General features: G+C 42.0%; 1 protein-coding gene across 1 annotated transcript; it reads left to right on the top strand.

The window, feature by feature from the left end:
* Positions 1 to 1,394: 1,394 nt before the first annotated feature.
* Positions 1,395 to 20,133, top strand: LOC310988321 (potassium voltage-gated channel subfamily KQT member 2-like; the record flags this gene model as incomplete). The annotated part of the gene is made up of 8 exons (XM_083974870.1): positions 1,395 to 1,699; positions 13,947 to 14,037; positions 14,129 to 14,255; positions 14,614 to 14,789; positions 16,391 to 16,516; positions 16,655 to 16,765; positions 19,839 to 19,934; positions 20,035 to 20,133. 8 exons carry the CDS (start codon positions 1,395 to 1,397, stop codon positions 20,131 to 20,133), a joined length of 1,131 nt encoding a protein of 376 aa, XP_083830996.1.
* Positions 20,134 to 20,222: the final 89 nt, after the last annotated feature.

Raw genomic sequence — 20,222 nt, 5'->3', positions numbered from 1 at the left:
AGCAGACACGACTGAGTGATTCTCAGTACAGGTGCTACTGTAAGAGAACAATAACACTCTGACTCATATTGTTCCTGTTCATTTAGCTTGTCAAAAGTCTAATCATCCTTTTCCCAGCTAACCTGACACTTATTGAGTTGGATGTACTACATATGCACTCACTGTCCACTTTAGTAGGTACGCCTGTTCAACTGCTCCTCATTGCAAATATCTAATAAGCAGCAACCCAGTGCATTCATGTAGATATGGTCAAGACAATTAGATAAAGCTCAAACCGAGCATAAGAATGGGGAAGAAAGGTGATTTAGTGATAACACACCATGTCATAAATCATCCAAAATAGATTTCTTGAATGTGATGATAACGTTCTCCGCAGTCACCTGATCTCAGTCCAGTAGAGCTCTGACCTTTGGGATGTGGTGAAACAGGAGATGCACATCACGGATGTGCAGCCAACTAATCCATGGTACCGTAACTGTGTGATGCTCTCATGCCAAGATGGACCCAAAACCACTCAGGATTGTGTCCAGTACCTTGTTCAATCTATGTCACCAAGAATTTAGGCCGTTATAAAGGCACAAGGGTCCATTTCGGTACTAGCAAAATTGACCTCATAAAATGTGTAGGCTACATCATTTAGCCCTTATCTCTCACTTCCTCTCACAAATTGATCTACAGTAGGCTACACCCCCAGCTGAGATGTCTCACTGGTGTTGACATTATGTGTGTGTGTGTGAGAGAGAGAGGGGGGGGGGGGGCTTTAAAAACACAGCTTGACATAGTTTTAGGTGTCCATTACCCTGACTGAAGAAAGCTGCACCTAGTGAATATTGCATGAACATGCATCATCAGACTGAAAGCCTTCCTTGCAGCTCCTCTCTTGGGTTGGACTTGAGTGTAGAGGTTATCTCAGGATTTTTTTTATGTATTTTTTTTAAGACACGACACGTTAATTTTTCCAAAAATACAGTAATGATCCCCTCCTACCACTGAGCAGCTTGTAATTGTTGAGAAAGCTCCAGCTTCACAAACCGGATCAGATGTTACTGCACCAGAACGAGGCTGCTCGCATGTTCAGTGTAACTTCGAGTTGAGTGAAATGATGGATCTTTAAATGGCTGCGGATAGATAATTTCTAATTTGCTGATTGCTATAACGTGATTAGACTGGAGAGAAATTCATGTGCGTTTCCATCCCTGCTGTGTCTGTCAAACGGCCGGAAGGGGCTAATGTAAAAGCATACACTGTGCAGTTTCGCGTGGATATTGCAATTGGTTTTCTAGGGGGACCGACACCGACTGCATTCTCCACCAGCACACACCCCTCAGCACCGGTGATGCATCCCCGCGGCAAGGGCACGGACAACTCCTCGTTAGAGTCGTCTCGACTTTAGAATGGTGCAGAAATCTCTCAACGGCGGGGTTTACCCAACTCAAGCCGGAGAGAAGAAGCACAAAGTCGGGTTTGTTGGATTGGACCCCGGGGCTCCCGAATCCAGCAAGGATGGGGCGCTGCTCATTGCGGGTTCGGAAAGCACCAAGCGGAGCAGCATCCTCTGCAGACCGAGGTCCAGCATCTCCGGGAGACCCGGGAGACCCAGACCGTCAAAGAAAAACGCCAGCTATCGGAAACTACAGAATTTCCTTTATAATGCGCTGGAGAGACCGCGGGGATGGGCGTTCATCTACCACGCTTATGTGTAAGTGATGTGCGCGCTTCAACCAAGTATACATTCTGTCATCACGGCCTCTTACTTTGGCACGCACATTATGCACACACACATAGGCACAACATGACCGGTGCTGCGACTGAGTCATGATCGTGGTGGTGGTGTTGGTGGTAGGGGGGGTGCTGTTTGTGAGTTTTGCGGGTTGCTTGTGTGGTTCCACATTGGTGACCGTGTTCAGATGGCGCAGTAAAGGGTTAAGTGTTGTCACGCTGCCAGGCTGCTGTAGCCGGATCATAGGCGGGTGTCACTTCACCTGCGGAACTCCTGCTCTCACTCCTCATCCCTGCTATTGCGACACGCTCAGGTCGCATTGACACGTCTGTTGGTGATGGATCAATATAATGTCACACATTCCTCCGTAGTCTGTGTTATATGTTTCACACACTAGTGTTTCTGTCCGCTTGGAGTTATTTGCCGTATGTTGCGGCAGATTCGGGTTTCAGCACCTTGCTGTGTGGACAGCTCCGCTCCGCGCCGCGTCACTACTTTCGCTAATTAACGTTGCAGTGTTGTGGACTCTACTACATAGGCTACACACTGTAGTCTCTCTGTGTGTGCGTGTGTGTGTGTGTGTGTGTGTGTGTGTGTGTGTGTGCAGGCTCAGGGAGTGTTCTGGATACTACAGCCGGTGACTAGACAGTCTGGGAGCGTTTGCAGACTCCAGTGATGCCATCATAAATCAGCTGGTTGATCATCTGTGACCCTCTGCTGAGTGGAGTGGTCAGCAGTGAGGTCCGGAATTTGTAAAGTTGTGTGAGAGTGTGAGAAATTGTGAGCCTACATTTCCCACAATACTTATGGTGTCTTTGTGTCAGGACCCTCCCTGCCCAATTTTTTTTCTGTTGAGTGTTGATGTTCTTTGAGTTGTTGAGCTCCTCCACAGCCACAAGATGCTGCTCATCTGATTGACTGACGTTCTTTTAACACATATAATCTACTACCATTTGGTACATCATATTAAGATGAAAGCTGGTAATTACAGTAATTACAGGTGTTGGCTTCACAAGTACATAATCTCTTTTCTTTTCAGAATTAAAGGTGGGTAAAGTGCAGTAGGTAGTTTGCCCTCCAGCCGAGCCTGAATCCTTCTGGATAAGTGATACCGCATGCTTCATAGTGAGGAGCTGAAATTGCCTGAGCATTAAGGAATTCACTGTGTACAGCCTATTGACTCCCCTGAGACAGTTGGATGCCCAGAAGTATGCCTGCGTTTTAACATGAAACCACACGCACAGGCCCCTGTGGGTGCTTTTGAAATATTTACTGAATACTACAGCAGTCAGCTAAAAAACCCTTCTCTGCCATTTGTGTTGCATTTTGGACGCTCATTGACAAGCATCACTCTCAGGAGGTGCTGTTTTTATCTTCATGGATGAATCTAGTGCAGAAAGAAGGGATGCTGTGTTGTTTTTGGAGGATAATACAGCATTCAGAGCCAAACTACTCCAGGCAACCTAGTTAGAAGAGGGACAGCGTATGTTCTGCCTGAAACTAGAATCCTCCAGAAAGCAAGTAATAAATTAGTGTAATACAAAGAAATGTGATGATGATTAAAGTAACCCTGACACACACTTACAAATCCGTATAAAGTCCAATGTGTAACCTCGTGCATGAGCAGCACAGAGTAACCATGACTCTGCCTCGATTCCATTTGTCTGTTCTATACATTATTCATAGTCACCACACTTCATTTAATCTCCCAACTCTTTTTACTTCCAGCCAGCTGATTTATAAAACTATCATGTGCTGACTTCAGTCAAATCACCCCCTCCTTCCTCATTCTTCTCCTTATCTCTGCTCCAAAAGACAGCGTTTGGCAAACAGAGCGACGCCTCTACCTTGAACCGAGGAAGGAGAGCTTTGCAAAAGAAAAACGTGCTCACGCTCAGACAGCAGATATTCCTCTCTTCTTTTTTCTTTTTTTTGATGGGTTTCCTGTGGAAATGTAAGGCGGGTGTTTTATTCCATAGCCCTCGGTTGTAATGCATGTGTGAATGATCAATACGTGCAACATGACTACCTGGATACAGAGTGCTCTCTGTCTTGCTGCCTCCATGTCTCTCTCACCTACTCTTTTTTTCTCCCTCTTTGTCTGAGCTGTCTGAGCCCAAGGCCACCCTTCCCTTGTAGATCTGTCTCTGGTCCAACATCAGTTAAAGGGGAGAGACACAGTGATCCTCATTTTTCACTGTGTTCGTCTCCAGTCAAGGATATTCCGGTGCATCTAGATCTTTGGCATCTTATACAATGCAGCTCCCTGCAATGCTGGGTTTGAACATTTTCAGTTCTCACGAAGGCGTCAGAGGAACAGTCTCTTTCTTTATTGACACGACTTTTGGTAGGAGGAACAATTCAGCAATTTACTTTTGTCAGGTTCTCATCTCTAGCTACAGTTTAGCATCCTTTTATGATGCATCCGAGCAGTGGTGTTTTCCTGCATTGATATAGAGGTGGCAGCTCTGATGTATTTGCTGATTTGGCTTCAGCAGGAGGGAAGGAGGAAGCAGCTGCTACTAAGATGACAGTATGTGTTACAGTGGAATATCGCAGCGGAAGAGTTTAGAGGGCGATCAGTCCGTGAGAAAAGAAAACATCCTCTGTCCAACTTTCTTTAAAGTGATGCAGGGAGGCAGAGTGAGGACTTGGTGCAGTTATTCATTCTTCTACTGCTGAGCTGGCCTGCTGAAAACAAACTGGGGGAGAGAGCGAGTGAGAGGGAGAGAGAGAAATAAGGCGAGGACAGTGGCAGACAGGTGTGGGCTGCCAAGCTGCTGAGCTGTGATTGAGCGGTCTGTTTGAGTGGAAGCTGTGAGGAGGTGGAAGTCTGCACGCTGAGGCCTGTAGGTGGGCCACGGCTAGGAATGGATTGAGTCCCACTGATGTTACTGATATTATATAATATTTATTAATGTCAGCACTTGTGATGTTGAAACAAGAGCTCAACCTCTTGTCAGTTCAACTCACTGCAGCCTTGCTCATTCTTGTAATGACCCGTTAGCATGTGGTTGCTAATGTTGCTTATGTTGGATAAATAATACTCCAGTTGGCTCATTGTTCTCAATCAGATTATGATTGTTTTGGTTGTTTGTGTGATCGTTTCTGTGGCGACTGCAGCCTCTTATTATGCTTTCAATATGACATAATGACTTGGAGTAAAGCTCCACAATTGGATTCCCTGTGACACTGGTGATGATTCAGTGTAGAAATTCGCTTGAGATCAGGTCATTTGTAGCATGGCACAGTGGTTCAGTGGTTAGCTCTGATACACGAGCCTGGGTGGGTTCTCCCCAGGTTCTTAAACTTACTCCCACAATCCAAAGACGTGCACATTAGGTTGATTGGTGACTCTAACTTGCCCTGCTAGAGAGCCACATCTCCTCTCCTCTTCTAAAGAATCCTTTTAATGGCAAGAAGCATAAACAGATTGTTTGTGTGTTGAAGATATGGCTCAGGTTAATTGTAAAGCTTGTTTTTTTAATTTGACCATGTAAATAAAATTGTCTTGACATGACTCCCCTGCCACACTCGGTATCACACCAAATAAAATTATTATCCTTTACATTTTGCATTGAAACCACATGACATGACTTAAATCTCTTTTTAATGGATTTGGCTCTAACTGGCTTCCAGCAGGGTTGTATATTGCATAATTGCTGATATAGCTCTCACTTGCTAGACCCCCCTAAAGCTACAGGGAACATTATTTTAGAGCGTAGCCTTGATAGATTTTCATTTCTTGGTTCATTTAATTAATTGCAGAGGGAATATACAAGATTTCTATTTCTATTTCCATAACAAGGAGAAAAACTCTTTAGTGTAGATGCTGTTACTGTACGTCTGCATACACACCAAGATTCCTGTGCTGTCTCATAAGGAACACAAAGACAGCAGGTATACAGTAGCAGTGTCACTCATATATGCATTTATGCGAGATGGGTACCCCAAGAAGTCATCGTCACCCTCAAACACCCTGTCAAAGAGGACCAGCGAGGGGACGCTGCAGTGCTGCTGGCACACGATCGTCACCATCAGTGTTTGCTTGGTGAAAATCCTTTCTTCCTTATTTGCTCTCCTCCAGTTCATCGCAGTCTAAATTTAGCGTGATGAGTATGTCTGGGTAGGCAATGTTGTGCTGAGAGGGGCAAATCAATGCTTCTTTCTCTGCAGCTCAAGAGGAAATGCAGGTCTCTCTGCTTCCAACAACAGGCCCTGTACTTGATTGATCACCGGCCTCGTTCATACTGATGTTGTCTGGACCTCTCTGGCAACAGGTGGATGTATGTGTGTGTTTGTGTACGTGTGTTTGCTGCATGTTTCTTGATTGGGGACAGAGGTGGCGGCCCAGATGTGATGGTGTATAAATAGAAATCTATGGCCATATGTGTGTGTGTGTGTGTGTGTGTACGAGCTGTGTTGCAGGCAGTGTCAGAAAATAACTTTATCAATAGTTGAAACATCCATTTATAGAACTGACGTGGGATTGAAAACATCGGATCCCTGTGCTGTTGGGAAATGTATCTGTAACATAATTATGGATCAGTGTCCTATACAAGATATGTAACATCATGTGTAACTGTGTGTGTGTGTGTGTGTGTGTGTGTGTGTGTGTGTGTGTGTGTGTGTGTGTGTGTGTGTGTGTGTGTGTGTTTGATAGAAAGGTGTAAATGAACTCTGCTGATGGTAAAGTGGAAGATAAGTAGCTATAGCCACTAATTGTTTGACTGCTTCAGGATGCAGGTTCTGTTCCCCTCCTTCATCAGCAAGTGTCCTCATTAGTAGGTGCTGATGAGCCTGGCAAGGTCGAGTCAGGAAGTTACATAAACTGATGTCCAGTTAGACCTGCAGCCAGCTCACGTCTCTGCCCACACCATCTCATTTCAGGGTTTATCTCTGTACAATAATAATCAAAAACAACAACAACAAGGAGCCATTTTTGGAAGCCCACGGAGCCGATCTCTGGATTATTGCTTATTTAAAATGTCAGTTTTTGTCTGACACTGCAAAATAATTGAGTGACTGAATTTGTGGGTTAAACATGTTTTTTTCTTATGCTATCTTTGCTTGAATAGTAAGACTGATACCGGTTTCATATCTGTTGACCCTTTCAGGCCCACAATAAGACTTTTTCCATATCATTGTGTTTTTCCCAATGAAGAATCATTAAAAGTTTCACCAAGTGCTCAGACAATTATGTAAGTTTGTAGGGGATAAAAGCCCATAAAACAAAAAATCTGAACGGATTTTTCTTTAGGCTATTTTATGATAGCCTATAATAAAGTAAAGAAAGAACATTTCAACAAAATTACATTAATTTGTCTGGATTGTTGTAGAAGTGATTTAAGTTTTCTATCTTTATCTGATTTTATCCAAGTTTTGATTTTCCCCAAACTTAGATATACTGTAGTAACAATAGAAATGTTGAACTGACAATATAACTCTATATGTTAGGATGCCAACTGCTGTTAAAGGCGAAGAAGAACTCATACATTACTCTCAAAGATGGTGGATGAGAATTGGATGTATACACACATACACAGAAGAGCGGCAGAAATCTGGTCAAATTTACCTCTTTATCTCTCCAGACATGTCACGTCAGTGTTTTGATCGATAGTTCAGATGGAAAGCACAGACTCTCTAATTCATGGAGTAAAAATTGGTGTGTCTGTTGCTCAACCGGAGTAATGACACTCTAAAAACAAGCAAAATTTGGAATACTGCTTATTAGTCTCGCTTTAAGGGGGGCGATTAGCTTAGCTAAGCTTAGTATAAAGACTGGAAGTAGGTTGAGACTGCCCTGCCCAAAGCGCATTGATACAACAAACCCCTCTCTCAGACACTTTGTTAAGGACAGTTTGGCTCTAACTAAAGCTCTGGAGTCAAACACTTGTTTGTGAACTATTTGTAGATTGTGTTTCCAGGTTGTGTTACTGTAAAGAGAGGTCCGGTCACTTTTCCGCTGTTTCGCGAACCCTCCTCCTGGCCATGTGCATTTGTTTACGATGACGCCGGCGAGAAATAGAGTGGTACATAACATTATATATCATATACGATGTTACGATGTGTATATTTGTGTAGTCTTACCTGTCATAAACAAGAGATTGCAGGGCGCGTTTGTGTTGTGGTGCCACAGAGACGAGAGCTGGGACACTGGGTCAGAGGCGCTGATCTTACACGGTTGGTTTTCAGCCAAGAGTTGCTAGGTGGAATGCAGAGAGCTTCTATTCTCCCTGTAAAAAGTTACAAATCATTTATTTAACCATCACAATTACTTAAAAGCTGTTTAATTTAGGTAAAAATGTAGCATACTTACGCTAAAAATTCTGCATAGTTCCTCTTTAAGATGGTGAAATGACAAGTCAATTAGTCGGGTCAAAGTGCTATGAATGACAAGATGTGAAGTCTCTGACTCTGACTGACTGACCTTAATTTGCTTCATGGCCACACAACAGTGGACAAGACGTGGGCTAACCAGGTACCTACACATGGATACAAGTGTGTTAATTTGGAGGCATGGAAATACTAAATATTAAACAGTGACAGTATGTGCACACAGCATTTACATCTCTGGCGCAGCATGAGATGATGGAGGTGATTATTAGGGCAACAAATGGGCAAAAAAGAAGAAGGGAGGTAAAATTGTGTTTTTGCCATTACCACCTGTCAGAAAAAGGCTGAAAAATGTAGTGACCTAGAACAAGGAAAATAAACCTTGCTAAGAATAATAGTGTTGTTAATGTGATTCACGAAAATCTATACTGACAGTGATTCTAGTGTATAAGAGAAGCTCTAAAAACCGGCCTGCCCTCCCTTCCTATGAACCAGGTTGCCACCCAGTCCTCCCATTAAGCTGGCCTGCTCTCCCTGTCTCCCTTGCCTACCAGAAGCTTCCTCCTTCAGCTGTTGTTAACATTACCATGTTTCTCACATTCTCTGTTGTAAATTGTTTTCTTGCCTGTAACAACATCTATTGCACGTCTGTGGGTGAGGGATCCCTCCTCTGTTGCTCACCCTGAGGTTTCTCAGATGTTTCCCTGTTACAGTAAAAGGGGTTTCCATAGAGTTTTTCCTCAGTCGATGTGAGGGTCTAAGGGCAGAGGATGTTGCTATGATGCTATGTGAAGCCCTTTGAGACAAATTGTTTGTAAAAACAGGCTATACAAATAAAATTGCCTTGCCTTGCCTTGCTTTGCCTCTTCAACAGTTTACGTCTAAACTATAGAAGCTGCAGACTTAAGACAGAATGAAATAAAAGCTTTCTGCATGCATGAAGTGCCCACTTTTACCAAGCAGGCTTTGACTGCTGCAGTCATTAAAGATGTATTAGATGCCAAAAACACACACATATAGCCTAGATGTGAGAGAGAATGACCTCAATCTAACCTAACAAAGTGAAATGTACAGAAGTGCTGCAGCCACAGCAGGGTGCTCTGAGAGTCTCACTTTGCTTCCCTTTGGCTTGTTTTCTGCCTCTGATGAATACCCATAAAGAATATCATAAAGAATCAGCAGGTCCATGGACTTTCTTTTCTGACCATTTCTACACACCATCGATCTCTGCCGTTTCATTCAGATTGGCTGGCAGCCAGTGGCCACGAGTGCCAAGAGTTTGACATGACCGAACTAAAAGTGCTGCAGCAGAGAAGAGGAAAATCAGGATGCTGAAGTAATTTATAGTGGAAAACGGTATCATAATTATTATTATTATTATGTCTAAAAAACACTTAGGCAGTAGGTAGGACTGATAAAGGCTTGATTGACTATAATGAAGAGTAAAAGCTTAGATGACAGAGTGCATCATCTGAAAATTCACTCTGCATTTCCTCAAGGAGTGAGGACTTTGCAGTAAAAGCTTTCTCTAAGGAAAGGGTCATAGGTGGACAAATTTATCTTGTCGCAATAATGCATTTGTATTTTCAAAAAAAATATTTAGCTTTTTGCCTCTAGACTATTTAGCTGATCGTTGTCAAAACAAAAACATTGCCACTTTTGATCAAACCAGATCAATGTTCAGTGTCCTTGATGCAATGGGGCCTGTTTTGACGACGATAGACTGTGAACCAGTGCTAAATAGATAGACTTTAATGATGTCTATGATGTCTGTCTTTATGTCAAGGACTACAGATGGAAATTAGTGTTATCGCTAAATCTGGTGCAGCCATCTTTTTTATTTCTTTGAATAATTAATGTCACTGCACGCTGTCCTGTTATAAACTAAATAAACTAAGCTAGACGTCTGAATTTATGCATTGTACAAAGCAGTTAGTTCCTGCCCTTTAGGCCATAGTACAATGAATTCTGGGTAAAATCAGGCTTTTTTCTAAATAAACACTGGCTGACTGAGGAAACACTGCAGCAGTCACAAGTCACAAGGACAGTTTACATGAAGAGTCCCTCATCAGTCTTTATTTTGTGAGCTACTTGCTTTAGACTTATCTGTGACTTAAAGGTATATTGTGTAAGAATTACTCCCATCTAGCGGTGGCAAAACACGAGGCAAAACAATACACGTGACAATATGTTGTCATGGCGATGTCGTATTGTTTACCTGACCCACTTTTACCGGCTTTCTGTGACTAAAATGACATTTGTTACCGACAGCCGTTTTTCCGACTGCAGTCCTCACAGTCCTCACTGCACCTTGGTGACTTCACAGACGCCACCTCGACCTGAGCCGACAGCTCCGGTGTCTCCGGTGAGTTTCCGTGGTTTCCTACCGTCACGCTGCCACTGAACGTAAAAACATGGCAGCCAGCACCGAGCTTGCCCGCTCGATGTGAATGATATGAATGGCAAATTCAGAGCTTACCGGAACACTTCAGTTTGTTGATGGGGGTAATGGGTTATTGATGAATGAAAAACGTACTTTTGTACGAAATAATCGATTTTCGTGACAGATAACAGGAGAACTTACACAATGTAGTTACCTTTAAAGTAAGAACCACTCCACCTCATTCTTAATATTCAAAACATCCAAAATAATTCACATCCAATTTTCTGTGTCCTCCTCATCAGTGTAATATTTCAAATCCAGTATTTCCCTTATTTTGTATCTGTTTATCTTCTGATCTCTGACAGCTGGCTCCTGCGTCTGGACAATAATTGTATTGTATCATTCTGTATATTAGTGCAGCATGTGCGAGTGTTACACCTGATCTTGTGTGCAGTAGGCTAATACTAATAATACTAATACTAATACTAATACTAATACTAATACTTGATGTTATTTCACTTTATCTCTACTTAGATTAATGTTGGTTGCACTTGTATCTTTTAAAATCCTGCATTGTCCCAGTATTGGGTTTCACCCGGCCTTCTCCATTAGCTCTGCTTTGGATTCCCTCCAGCAGATCTTTTCCTAAGAACGTCCCTTAGGTCGGGCCCCACTGCGCCTCTTCCTCCACAAATCATATGCTATATCCTCCATCCAATAAAGCTCTCTCCTGATGTTCTCCTCCGGGGGTGTGGCTGCAGAATTGATTTTGAATGTTGAAAGAAAAAAAAGAAAAGAAAAGAAAAAGTTAATACAGTACAATAAACGGCACTTATGACTTCCGAGGAAGGAAGATAATGTGGCTTGGATTGTGAGGAGGAGTTTGAGAAGTTTTGACCTTTTCTTGTGAAGAGCTACTGACAGTAAGTGCATGTAGGCTACAGTCTGAGGCAGGGTGGGTGCACATTTGCAATTGCTTCATATTGTACAATCACAGGTTATTGGATTTCCTATACAATCTGTGTTTCATTCAGTGTCCTAACGTCCTCTGCTCCTCCCTTAAGTTCTTTTATGAACTTTTCTTGTTATTTAGTCACTAATCCGCTCATTTCCTCGTTCTAACGGAGCTGCTGCTGCTGCTGCTGCTGCTGCTGTTGATGCAGTTTGGCTTGTTTCCACTTATGAGGGCACCACCCAGGGTCTGCAGCTGTATCTCTCACTCAGTCCCCAGCTGTACCCACTTACACTCAACAAATAGTCCTAATGATAACTGTTGACAGGACTCTGTGGTTTGCCCAGATGAATAAGATTAATACTGAGTGGACCAAATTACCATTTTAGATAAGACAGTCTGTAATTTCACTTTTAACTTGTTTGTGTTGATGGACCTTGATCTGTCTTTGGTTTGCTGGACTGACAGATGTCTATCCATGAAGCTCACAGAGTTTATCACCTGTTTAAACAACATGTAGGTTTTACGGTGTAAGCAAATAAACCCCCTCAGAAACCATTCAGCAGTAGTTAAAGGAGCTATTTGTACGTTTTCCTTATGCTGCACAGCAGTTATTCATATGCACAGCTGTTTACTCACCAGTCAAGAAGAAATGGTGTGAGTTCAACATTAAACTTCATTCCTTTACTCACCAACAGCTGTCTCCAGAGGTGAAAAACAACAGTAATATTAGGCAGGCTGTGGATCAGGAGGTACAGCAAGTCGTTCACCTAACCGAAAGGTTGGTGGTTTGAATCCTGGCTCCTCCAGTCCGCATGTCGAAGTGTCCTTGGGCTAAACACTGAACCCACAATGTGTGTGAAAGATTTACTTCCAAAAGCCTGTCTGTGAACAGTGCTGTATGAATGTGCGTGTGAAAGGGTGAATGCGACAAACAGTATAAAGTGCTTTGAGTGGTCTGAGTGACCAGAAAAGTGTTATTTAAGTGCGAGACCATTTACTATTAAGTCTTGTCTCCATCACGTCTATAGTTTCTTTTCCTAGCGTGCTCGCTATCCCTGGCCCGTCTCGTCACTTTGTGGCAGCAACTCGCTCTAGCCTCTAGTCACATGAACCCAGTGATGATTGAATTTCTCGTTAGGCAAATTACCGACACCTGCTCCCACCAAGAAAACACATCCACTGACAGAGAAAACAGCCTATTTTAAAATGTTAATGTACACTGAACAATAATATAAATGCAACACTTTTGTTTTTGCTCCCATTTTTCATGATCTGAACTCAAAGATCTAAAACGTTTTCTATGTACACAAAAGACCTATTTCTCTCAAATATTGTTCACAAATCTGTTGTGAGCACTTCTCCTTTGCTGAGATAATCCATCCACCTCACAGGTGTGGCATGTCAAGATGCTGATTAGACAGCATGATTACTGCACAGGTGTGCCCTAATGTGCCACAATAAAAGGCCACTCTAAAATGTGCAGTTTTATCACACAGCACAATGCCACAGATGTCGCAAGTTTGAGAGAGCGTGCAATTGGCATGCTGACTGCAGGAATGTCGTAACCGACTTGAGTGGGCAAATGCTCACATTCGATTCGATACAGGGCAAATGGCAGACAGCGTGTATGGCGTAGTGTGGGTGAGCGGTTTGCTGATGTCAACGTTGTGGATCGAGTGGCCCATGGTGGCGGTAGGGTTATGGTATGGGCAGGCGTATGTTATGGACAACGAACACAGGTGCATTTTATTGATGGCATTTTGAATGAGATACCGTGACGAGATCCTGAGGCCCATTGTTGTGCCATTCATCCACGACCATCACCTCATGTTGCAGCATGATAATGCACGGCCCCATGTTGCAAGGATCTGTACCCAAGCTGAAAACATCCCTGTTCTTGCATGGCCAACATACTCACCGACATGTCACCCATTGAGCATGTTTGGGATGCTCTGGATCCACGTATACGACAATGTGTTCCAGTTCCTGCCAATACCGAGCAACGTAGTAAGAGGAGTGGACCAAGTGTATTTATCTGCTAAATGATTTTGGACCTGTCTATGGAACCACTGAGGCATCTTCAGGAAATACTATACATCAGGCAATCACCACCACACTTTTGTGTAGTGCAGGTGCAAAAGCCAAGAATACTGTAGGTGTTGTTCTGCGCTCACACAGTGACAACTAATGGACAAACACCCTGAATCTCAGGGAGAATCATCATGACCACACTTGAGCCACTCATGAGCAATCATTGTACTGTATGCTAATAGTGTATTGTATGAATGGTGAATAGTGAGGTATTTCATTTTTAATGAATTCACTTTAGATGCTTTTTGTGTTTCCTTCCACATGTGGTTTGAACTACTACATCTAAGTGGCTTTAGTTAACTTAACTGTCTCCCTTCTGTAGCTTTGCTGTAGTTCAACACTGCTCTACAGTCTGGTACTTCCTGTCTGAAAACAGGATTTATCAGTTGGTAATGCTAAAAAAGAAATGATTAAAAAGAAAAAAAGAATTACTTCTTTTGCACCCTGTCCCCTCTCTCCAGATTCCTCCTGGTCTTCTCCTGTCTCATACTCTCGGTCTTTGCCACCATTAAAGAGTTCAAGAATAGCTCAGAGAGTGCCTTGTACATCCTGGTGAGTATCATTTCATTTACTGTCACACTCTCTCCTGCTTATATACATTCACGCCACAGGGTTAATTGCACTGTTTGGCTTCACTCCACAGGAAATTGTGACCATCGTGGTATTTGGAGTTGAGTACATTGTGAGGATATGGGCTGCCGGCTGCTGCTGTCGATACCGAGGATGGAGAGGGAGGCTGAAATTTGCCAGAAAGCCTTTCTGTGTCATAGGTGAGAAAACAGGGCCGTCTGTCATTTCTGTCACCTTTTACACAGAACAACACAACACCGACACATTGATGTGTTTTTCCATCTCCTCTTGTTTCACATGCTGGGGATATGTCAACTAATGTTTGTTATTTCATGTGATTTTCAGCCTTTTTTAAAACCATGCTTAAGGTTATACAAAAGACAAGGTGTAACCATAGAAACCTCACTGACAGTGCAACACTCTTAATACAAAGTGCTTGGGGCATCCTTCATATTACAAGACAATTATGATCCTCAGTGTTCAGTGAACTGCTGCTAATTCAGTCTGATTTGATCACAGATGTGCTACAGTTTCTACACGTGTTGCTTTTCTCTCCAGACATCATGGTCCTGATCGCTTCAGTGTCTGTGCTGGCCGCTGGGTCTCAGGGCAACGTTTTTGCCACCTCAGCCATCAGGAGTTTGAGGTTCCTGCAGATCCTCCGCATGCTGCGTATGGACCGACGAGGAGGCACCTGGAAGCTGCTTGGATCAGTAGTTTATGCCCACAGCAAGGTGATGCTGAGATCATTAGTCTTCTGAATGGCTGTTTTCTGGGTGAACAATTATACAGATATAGTAGATTTGAAGTAAATACTTAGAGAAACCAATACAATCTGATGCAATGCCGAATGATGACTCTAGGCGGCCAGAGCTTGGGGTGTGCCTTTCTGGTGACTGCTTTGTTATGACATCACAAAGTTACTGAAGCTTTGGTGGCTGGTTTTAAGACTCTGAGCATAGGCTGTGTGCATGTCTCGGTGCACTGAGGCTTTGACACTTTAACAGTATTAAAGCAGAAGTAAGCGATCTGGTCGTTTCGGCTAACTTCTTGTCAGCCGATGGAGTTGGCAGTCCCCGCCCTAGTCATGGATCTATTGGTCCTCGTCCCTACGTCACCACATTCACGCGCATGCCTTGGCTGCACACACAGCCCTTCATGCCATTCTCTCTCCTCATTGGATAAAGGTTGTAGGATACAAGGAAAGTTTTCTCCTCGGCTTACAGCAGAGCAGAGTGACTGACAGACCCGTATTTCCACCAAACACTCTATATAAGTGATTGCTGTTAGAAGATATAACTATTTAAGACTTATATTAACACAAATAATCCGCTTACTTCTGCTTTATTATAGACCTAGACCTGTTTTATAATCAAAAGAGACATGGACATCTACCTTTTATACAACTTGAGACCTTTAATGAATTATTCTATGATATCTGCATCTCAACCACAGAAAGGTTGAGGTCAGAAAAGTAAAGTTACGGGCAGATTGTGTTGGTTAAATGATCAGAGCTGACCCTTCCTTTACTTGAAAACAATGTTTTGTTTCTTTCTCCCAACAACCTCCCCAACACCTCAGGGCATCCTGAATGCTGGCAGACATAAAATCTCAGGGCATATATTGGATTTTGAGTAGATCCAAGTATAGTTTATGTGTATTTATTTGCATGCCGAAAAAGGGATTTTGACAAATTATCTGTGTGGATATGTAAATATATGAAAAAAAATGCTTCCTCAAGTGTGTCACCCCCTTGACCTGTTACCTGCAACAGGATTTCTCTTTCCCAAATGTTGCTAAAAACATTTACAAATACACAATGTGACAAAACAGTCTTTAGTCCAATGCACAAGTTAAAAATCCAAGGTCTTATATTCCACTCTATCCTGATATAGCTTTAAATGTTGTTTACTAAGCTCTTTGATTTCCACAGTGACACACTGTTTTCAGCCGTGCCTCCTCCAACTGTCGCAGTGAGGAAACATATTTCCGTCAGATTTATTCTAATGAGCTCTGAAATATAAGCTTGCACTGATAAGCAGTGGAAAGCTTTCCAGCTGTGTGCGTATCTGTGTGTTTGTGTGTAATGTGGTGCGAGGCAGAGAGGTGATGCCTCTGTGTGTGTGAGAGACATGTGTGAAGCTGAGGGAAATAAAGACGTTTATGAAATACTTGCCACAAAGGGAGCGTGACTCACAAAGTCACATTCAATATTATCACAGAATTACAATTTTAACCAATTCACAGGGGTTACATCATCACACCGCCAGGCACTGCAGATGACACTTTATTAGTTTCCAGTCCCTGATGCTTATTGTGTTGGTTTTCTCTGTAGGAGCTTATCACTGCGTGGTACATAGGCTTTCTGTGCCTGATCCTGGCATCTTTCCTGGTCTACTCTGTGGAAAAGGAGCTAAATGATGAGTTTGAGACCTATGCTGATGCTCTTTGGTGGGGATTGGTAAGACTGGTGTTTACAGTTACCTCTTCACAGTAAAAAAAAAAAAAAAAAGTTGCTTTCTGAGATGTTATTAACAGTTGATAATGATAATAACTTAACCTTACCTCATCACTCACATTAAGTTCATCTTTTCACCAGATCACACTCACAACCATTGGTTATGGTGATAAGGTTCCCAAGACCTGGTACGGACGTTTGCTGGCTGCCACGTTCAGCATGATCGGGGTGGCCTTCTTTGCACTCCCTGCTGTAAGTATCAGGATTCATCAGAGTAGATTAAAAGTGCTGATTTTTTAAGACACTCATTTGTGTTTGGTGCCGAGTGTCTGAGTGTAGCACCCTACCCTGGTAGTTAAGAATACCTGGTTATTTACAATGAACTGAGTTCAAAGTATCACTCTGGGCAGGCTCTGGGTTCTTGATTTTAATGTTTTGTGGTGCCGTATTAACCTATGTATTGACTATGACAAGATGTACTTTATCTCACAAATAAGGTAAGTGAACACTTTGTTGGTGCCTCCACTTAGTAGATTAATGAAATAAGGTATGATACATCCACTAAGAAATAATATGAATGATTTTGTATGGGCCGGTCCCTTTCACTTATTCACTCTATATGTTTTAACCCTGAACAATTGATTCTAATTATCACTCACACACAGTACTTTTCAAAATAAAATCACTGTATTGACAACAATATTAGTATCAAATGGGTTATATTATAAAAAAAATATCCCTTATTAAAGGGGTTACTTTGCCCAAAATCAATAATTCAATGGTGGCGGATTGAGTTCATGTTTAAGTATTTATTCATTTATTTTTTTGGCTTTATTTGATTGTCCAGTTGAGGAAATAGGCAGGCAGAGAGAGGGGGAATGACATGCAGGCAAGGGCCGCCCGATGTAGAAATCAAACTGGGGCCGCCTGCAGCGAGGACTTTAGCCTCAATACATGGGGCGCCTGGCCTGCTTAACCTCCTGAGCCACTTGGCGCCCCTAGAGTTCACTTTTGAATGGTCCAAAACACACACTATGAAACATCCAAACACCTCCATACTGCTCGTCCGTACTGACCCAAGTGTCCTGAAGCCGCGACATGAAAAAGTTGTTCGGAAAAAAATAATTTGATCTCTGTTTTTAGCCTTGTTGTTGTGGTAGCTCCCAGTGGCTCTGTTGATGTTTTTTTGCAACATAAAATAAAAAATTGCACGTGCACTCGGTTTTGTTTTGTACTCACTGTTCCTCTTCAGTTAGTGTGAGAGGTGTGTGAAGATGACTGGATTGAGGAGGTTACGGATGAAGATGAAGGGAGAATGAAGAGGCGCAATGGAGACTGGAGCATTTAACAGGACACCTTTGCCATGGGCACACCAATTCAATATTCATTCATTCATTCATTCATTCATTCATTCATTCATTCATTCATTCATTCATTCATTCATTCATTCATTCAATTCATTCATTCAATTCATTCATATTCATATTTGAATGAGTAAATTCAATATCTTCGTCTTGACAACACCACAACTCATTACTGATGCAGATTCAATTATTATCTCTTCTTCAGACAGCACTTTATCATTGTCAAACTAATTAGACGTACAAATAAATAAAAAATAAAGTAGTAAACACACACTTTTCTACAGAAACGTAAATATGGAGATACACCAAGACACAAAAAAGGTAAATAAACCTCCCTCACTTGTTGTGTCCCTTTAATGCATGGACCAAAGTAAACAGGCAGTGCTTCACCTTTAACTTGAACCATGTACAAAAACTAACATTCTTTCAACTTCTTCTGAAGGAAATGTTACAACTAATAGTTTCCTCATGCAACGTAGGTGCGCATTTAGTTCTTCTGTGCTGTATGAAGCAAATACAGGTAAAAGAAAATATATCAAATGATGACATAAATAATATGTGCAAAAACTCATATCATTTTTTGGGCAGTTTCATTGCCATTGTTGTATGCTTTAGGAAGGCACATGCTTATTTTTTTTATTAAACTCAAATTATGTCTTTGAGTCTGCACTTATCTGTGTCTTTCTGTTCACAATGGATCAAATCAAGCTGTGTTATGTGAGATTTTAGAGTGACAAAAACACATACTTTACTCTACTGTCCCTTTCATCTCCATAAAACATTTAACCATTTTACCTCTCTCAGCTTATTGTTTTGGTTTTGGCAATCTTCAAGTTTTCTGTTTTCTGTCCCATTTGTTTCCTGACACAGTTCAATGTCTAGTTTAAAAGACATAACAGAGCCTTTGTAGGGAAAGAGACAAATATTCCCACCAGGAGTTTATGGAGTTCAAAATATAAATATTAGACCAACAAATGACAAAGTTGGCTACATTTTAATAATTTAATAAGTAAGTGGTATGGGGAGTTTTTTTTTAGTTTGATCAGTTGCCACAGGTTGGACAGGATGGGTTGATTGATTTTGTATCTTCCTAAGGGCAGATTCACAAAAAAAGAAAAAAGAAAAAACCCAATTTGGCAACATTTTTGGGCATTATCGTAAAAGACAAGTGCTGAGTTAAGGGGTAAGTAGAAGAATTTCTTTGAGTTGTCAGAGCAGGAAAACCACAAGTGGATAACGTTAAATAGCATTAACAATATCTCAATTACATCTAATTGTTTCAGTCAATATTTTTTAATGCCATTGTTATTAACTACACCTGTACTTTCATTTATACATATAGGAATGGGATATGCAGAGCTTTATGAAAACATATTTTTTGCAGTCTTTCATAGAGAAAAAGCACTCTAAATGCCCCTTTGTTGCCATACTGTGGTGCTGAGAGTGAAACGCTGAGATAAAAGCTTTCTCCGACTCCACAGAAATTCTGCTCTTTATCCCTTTGCATTCAGAAAGCTCTCATCTTATGAAGCTATAACTCCAGTTGGCGATGTGTTTGTCAGGTGCCGTTAAAGGTTCGGCGTCTCAGCTCATATCTGAAGATGGCAGACTCAGCAGGAAGCTTTGATTGAGCAGCTAAGACCTGTTTAGTCTATCACGCATAAAAAAAATAGATTAAAAAGAAAAACTGCGGATTGCTGTCTCAGCTCCCAGCTAACTGGAAACAGTTCCCTTTTTTGCCACATATTGACACCGCATGGATATGGAGAGAATCAGCACTTTGCAGACATGTGGAAACCTGTGATATCGCCACTTTCTCAGGCTGATTCACTGGATTTACTGTAACAAGGTGTAGCAGGAGGAGACGTCTTCCTGTTGTTGTACTTCCAACTTCTGGCCAGTAGAGGTCAATAAAGGTCATTGATAACTTCATGCTGCTTACACACTCTGACTCTGTACAGGGCATCCTGGGATCTGGCTTTGCCCTCAAAGTTCAGGAGCAACACAGGCAAAAACATTTTGAGAAGAGACGCAACCCTGCAGCAGGCCTCATCCAGGTACATGTGTAGGAGAAGCTCTATGATGCAGATTTGTATAACAGATAATGTCTGATTTATTTCACCTGACAAAAAGCTAATTTTGTCTCTCTCCATTCAGGCTGCTTGGAGGTTTTATGCTACCAACCTTTCCCGTACAGATCTGCTGTGCACTTGGGATTTTTATGAGCAGACTGTAGCTATCCCCATGTACAGGTAAGTGATACAGCTGGAAGAATAATGCTGCACATTTTTCTGCATTTCCAATAAATACGACTGTTTTCCTGTATCACATTCTGCCGTGTTTCT

The sequence above is a fragment of the Trachurus trachurus genome (genome assembly GCF_905171665.1).
Source record: "Trachurus trachurus genome assembly, chromosome: 7".
NCBI lineage: Eukaryota > Metazoa > Chordata > Actinopteri > Carangiformes > Carangidae > Trachurus > Trachurus trachurus.
This window is presented reverse-complemented; position numbering and strand designations above follow the sequence as displayed.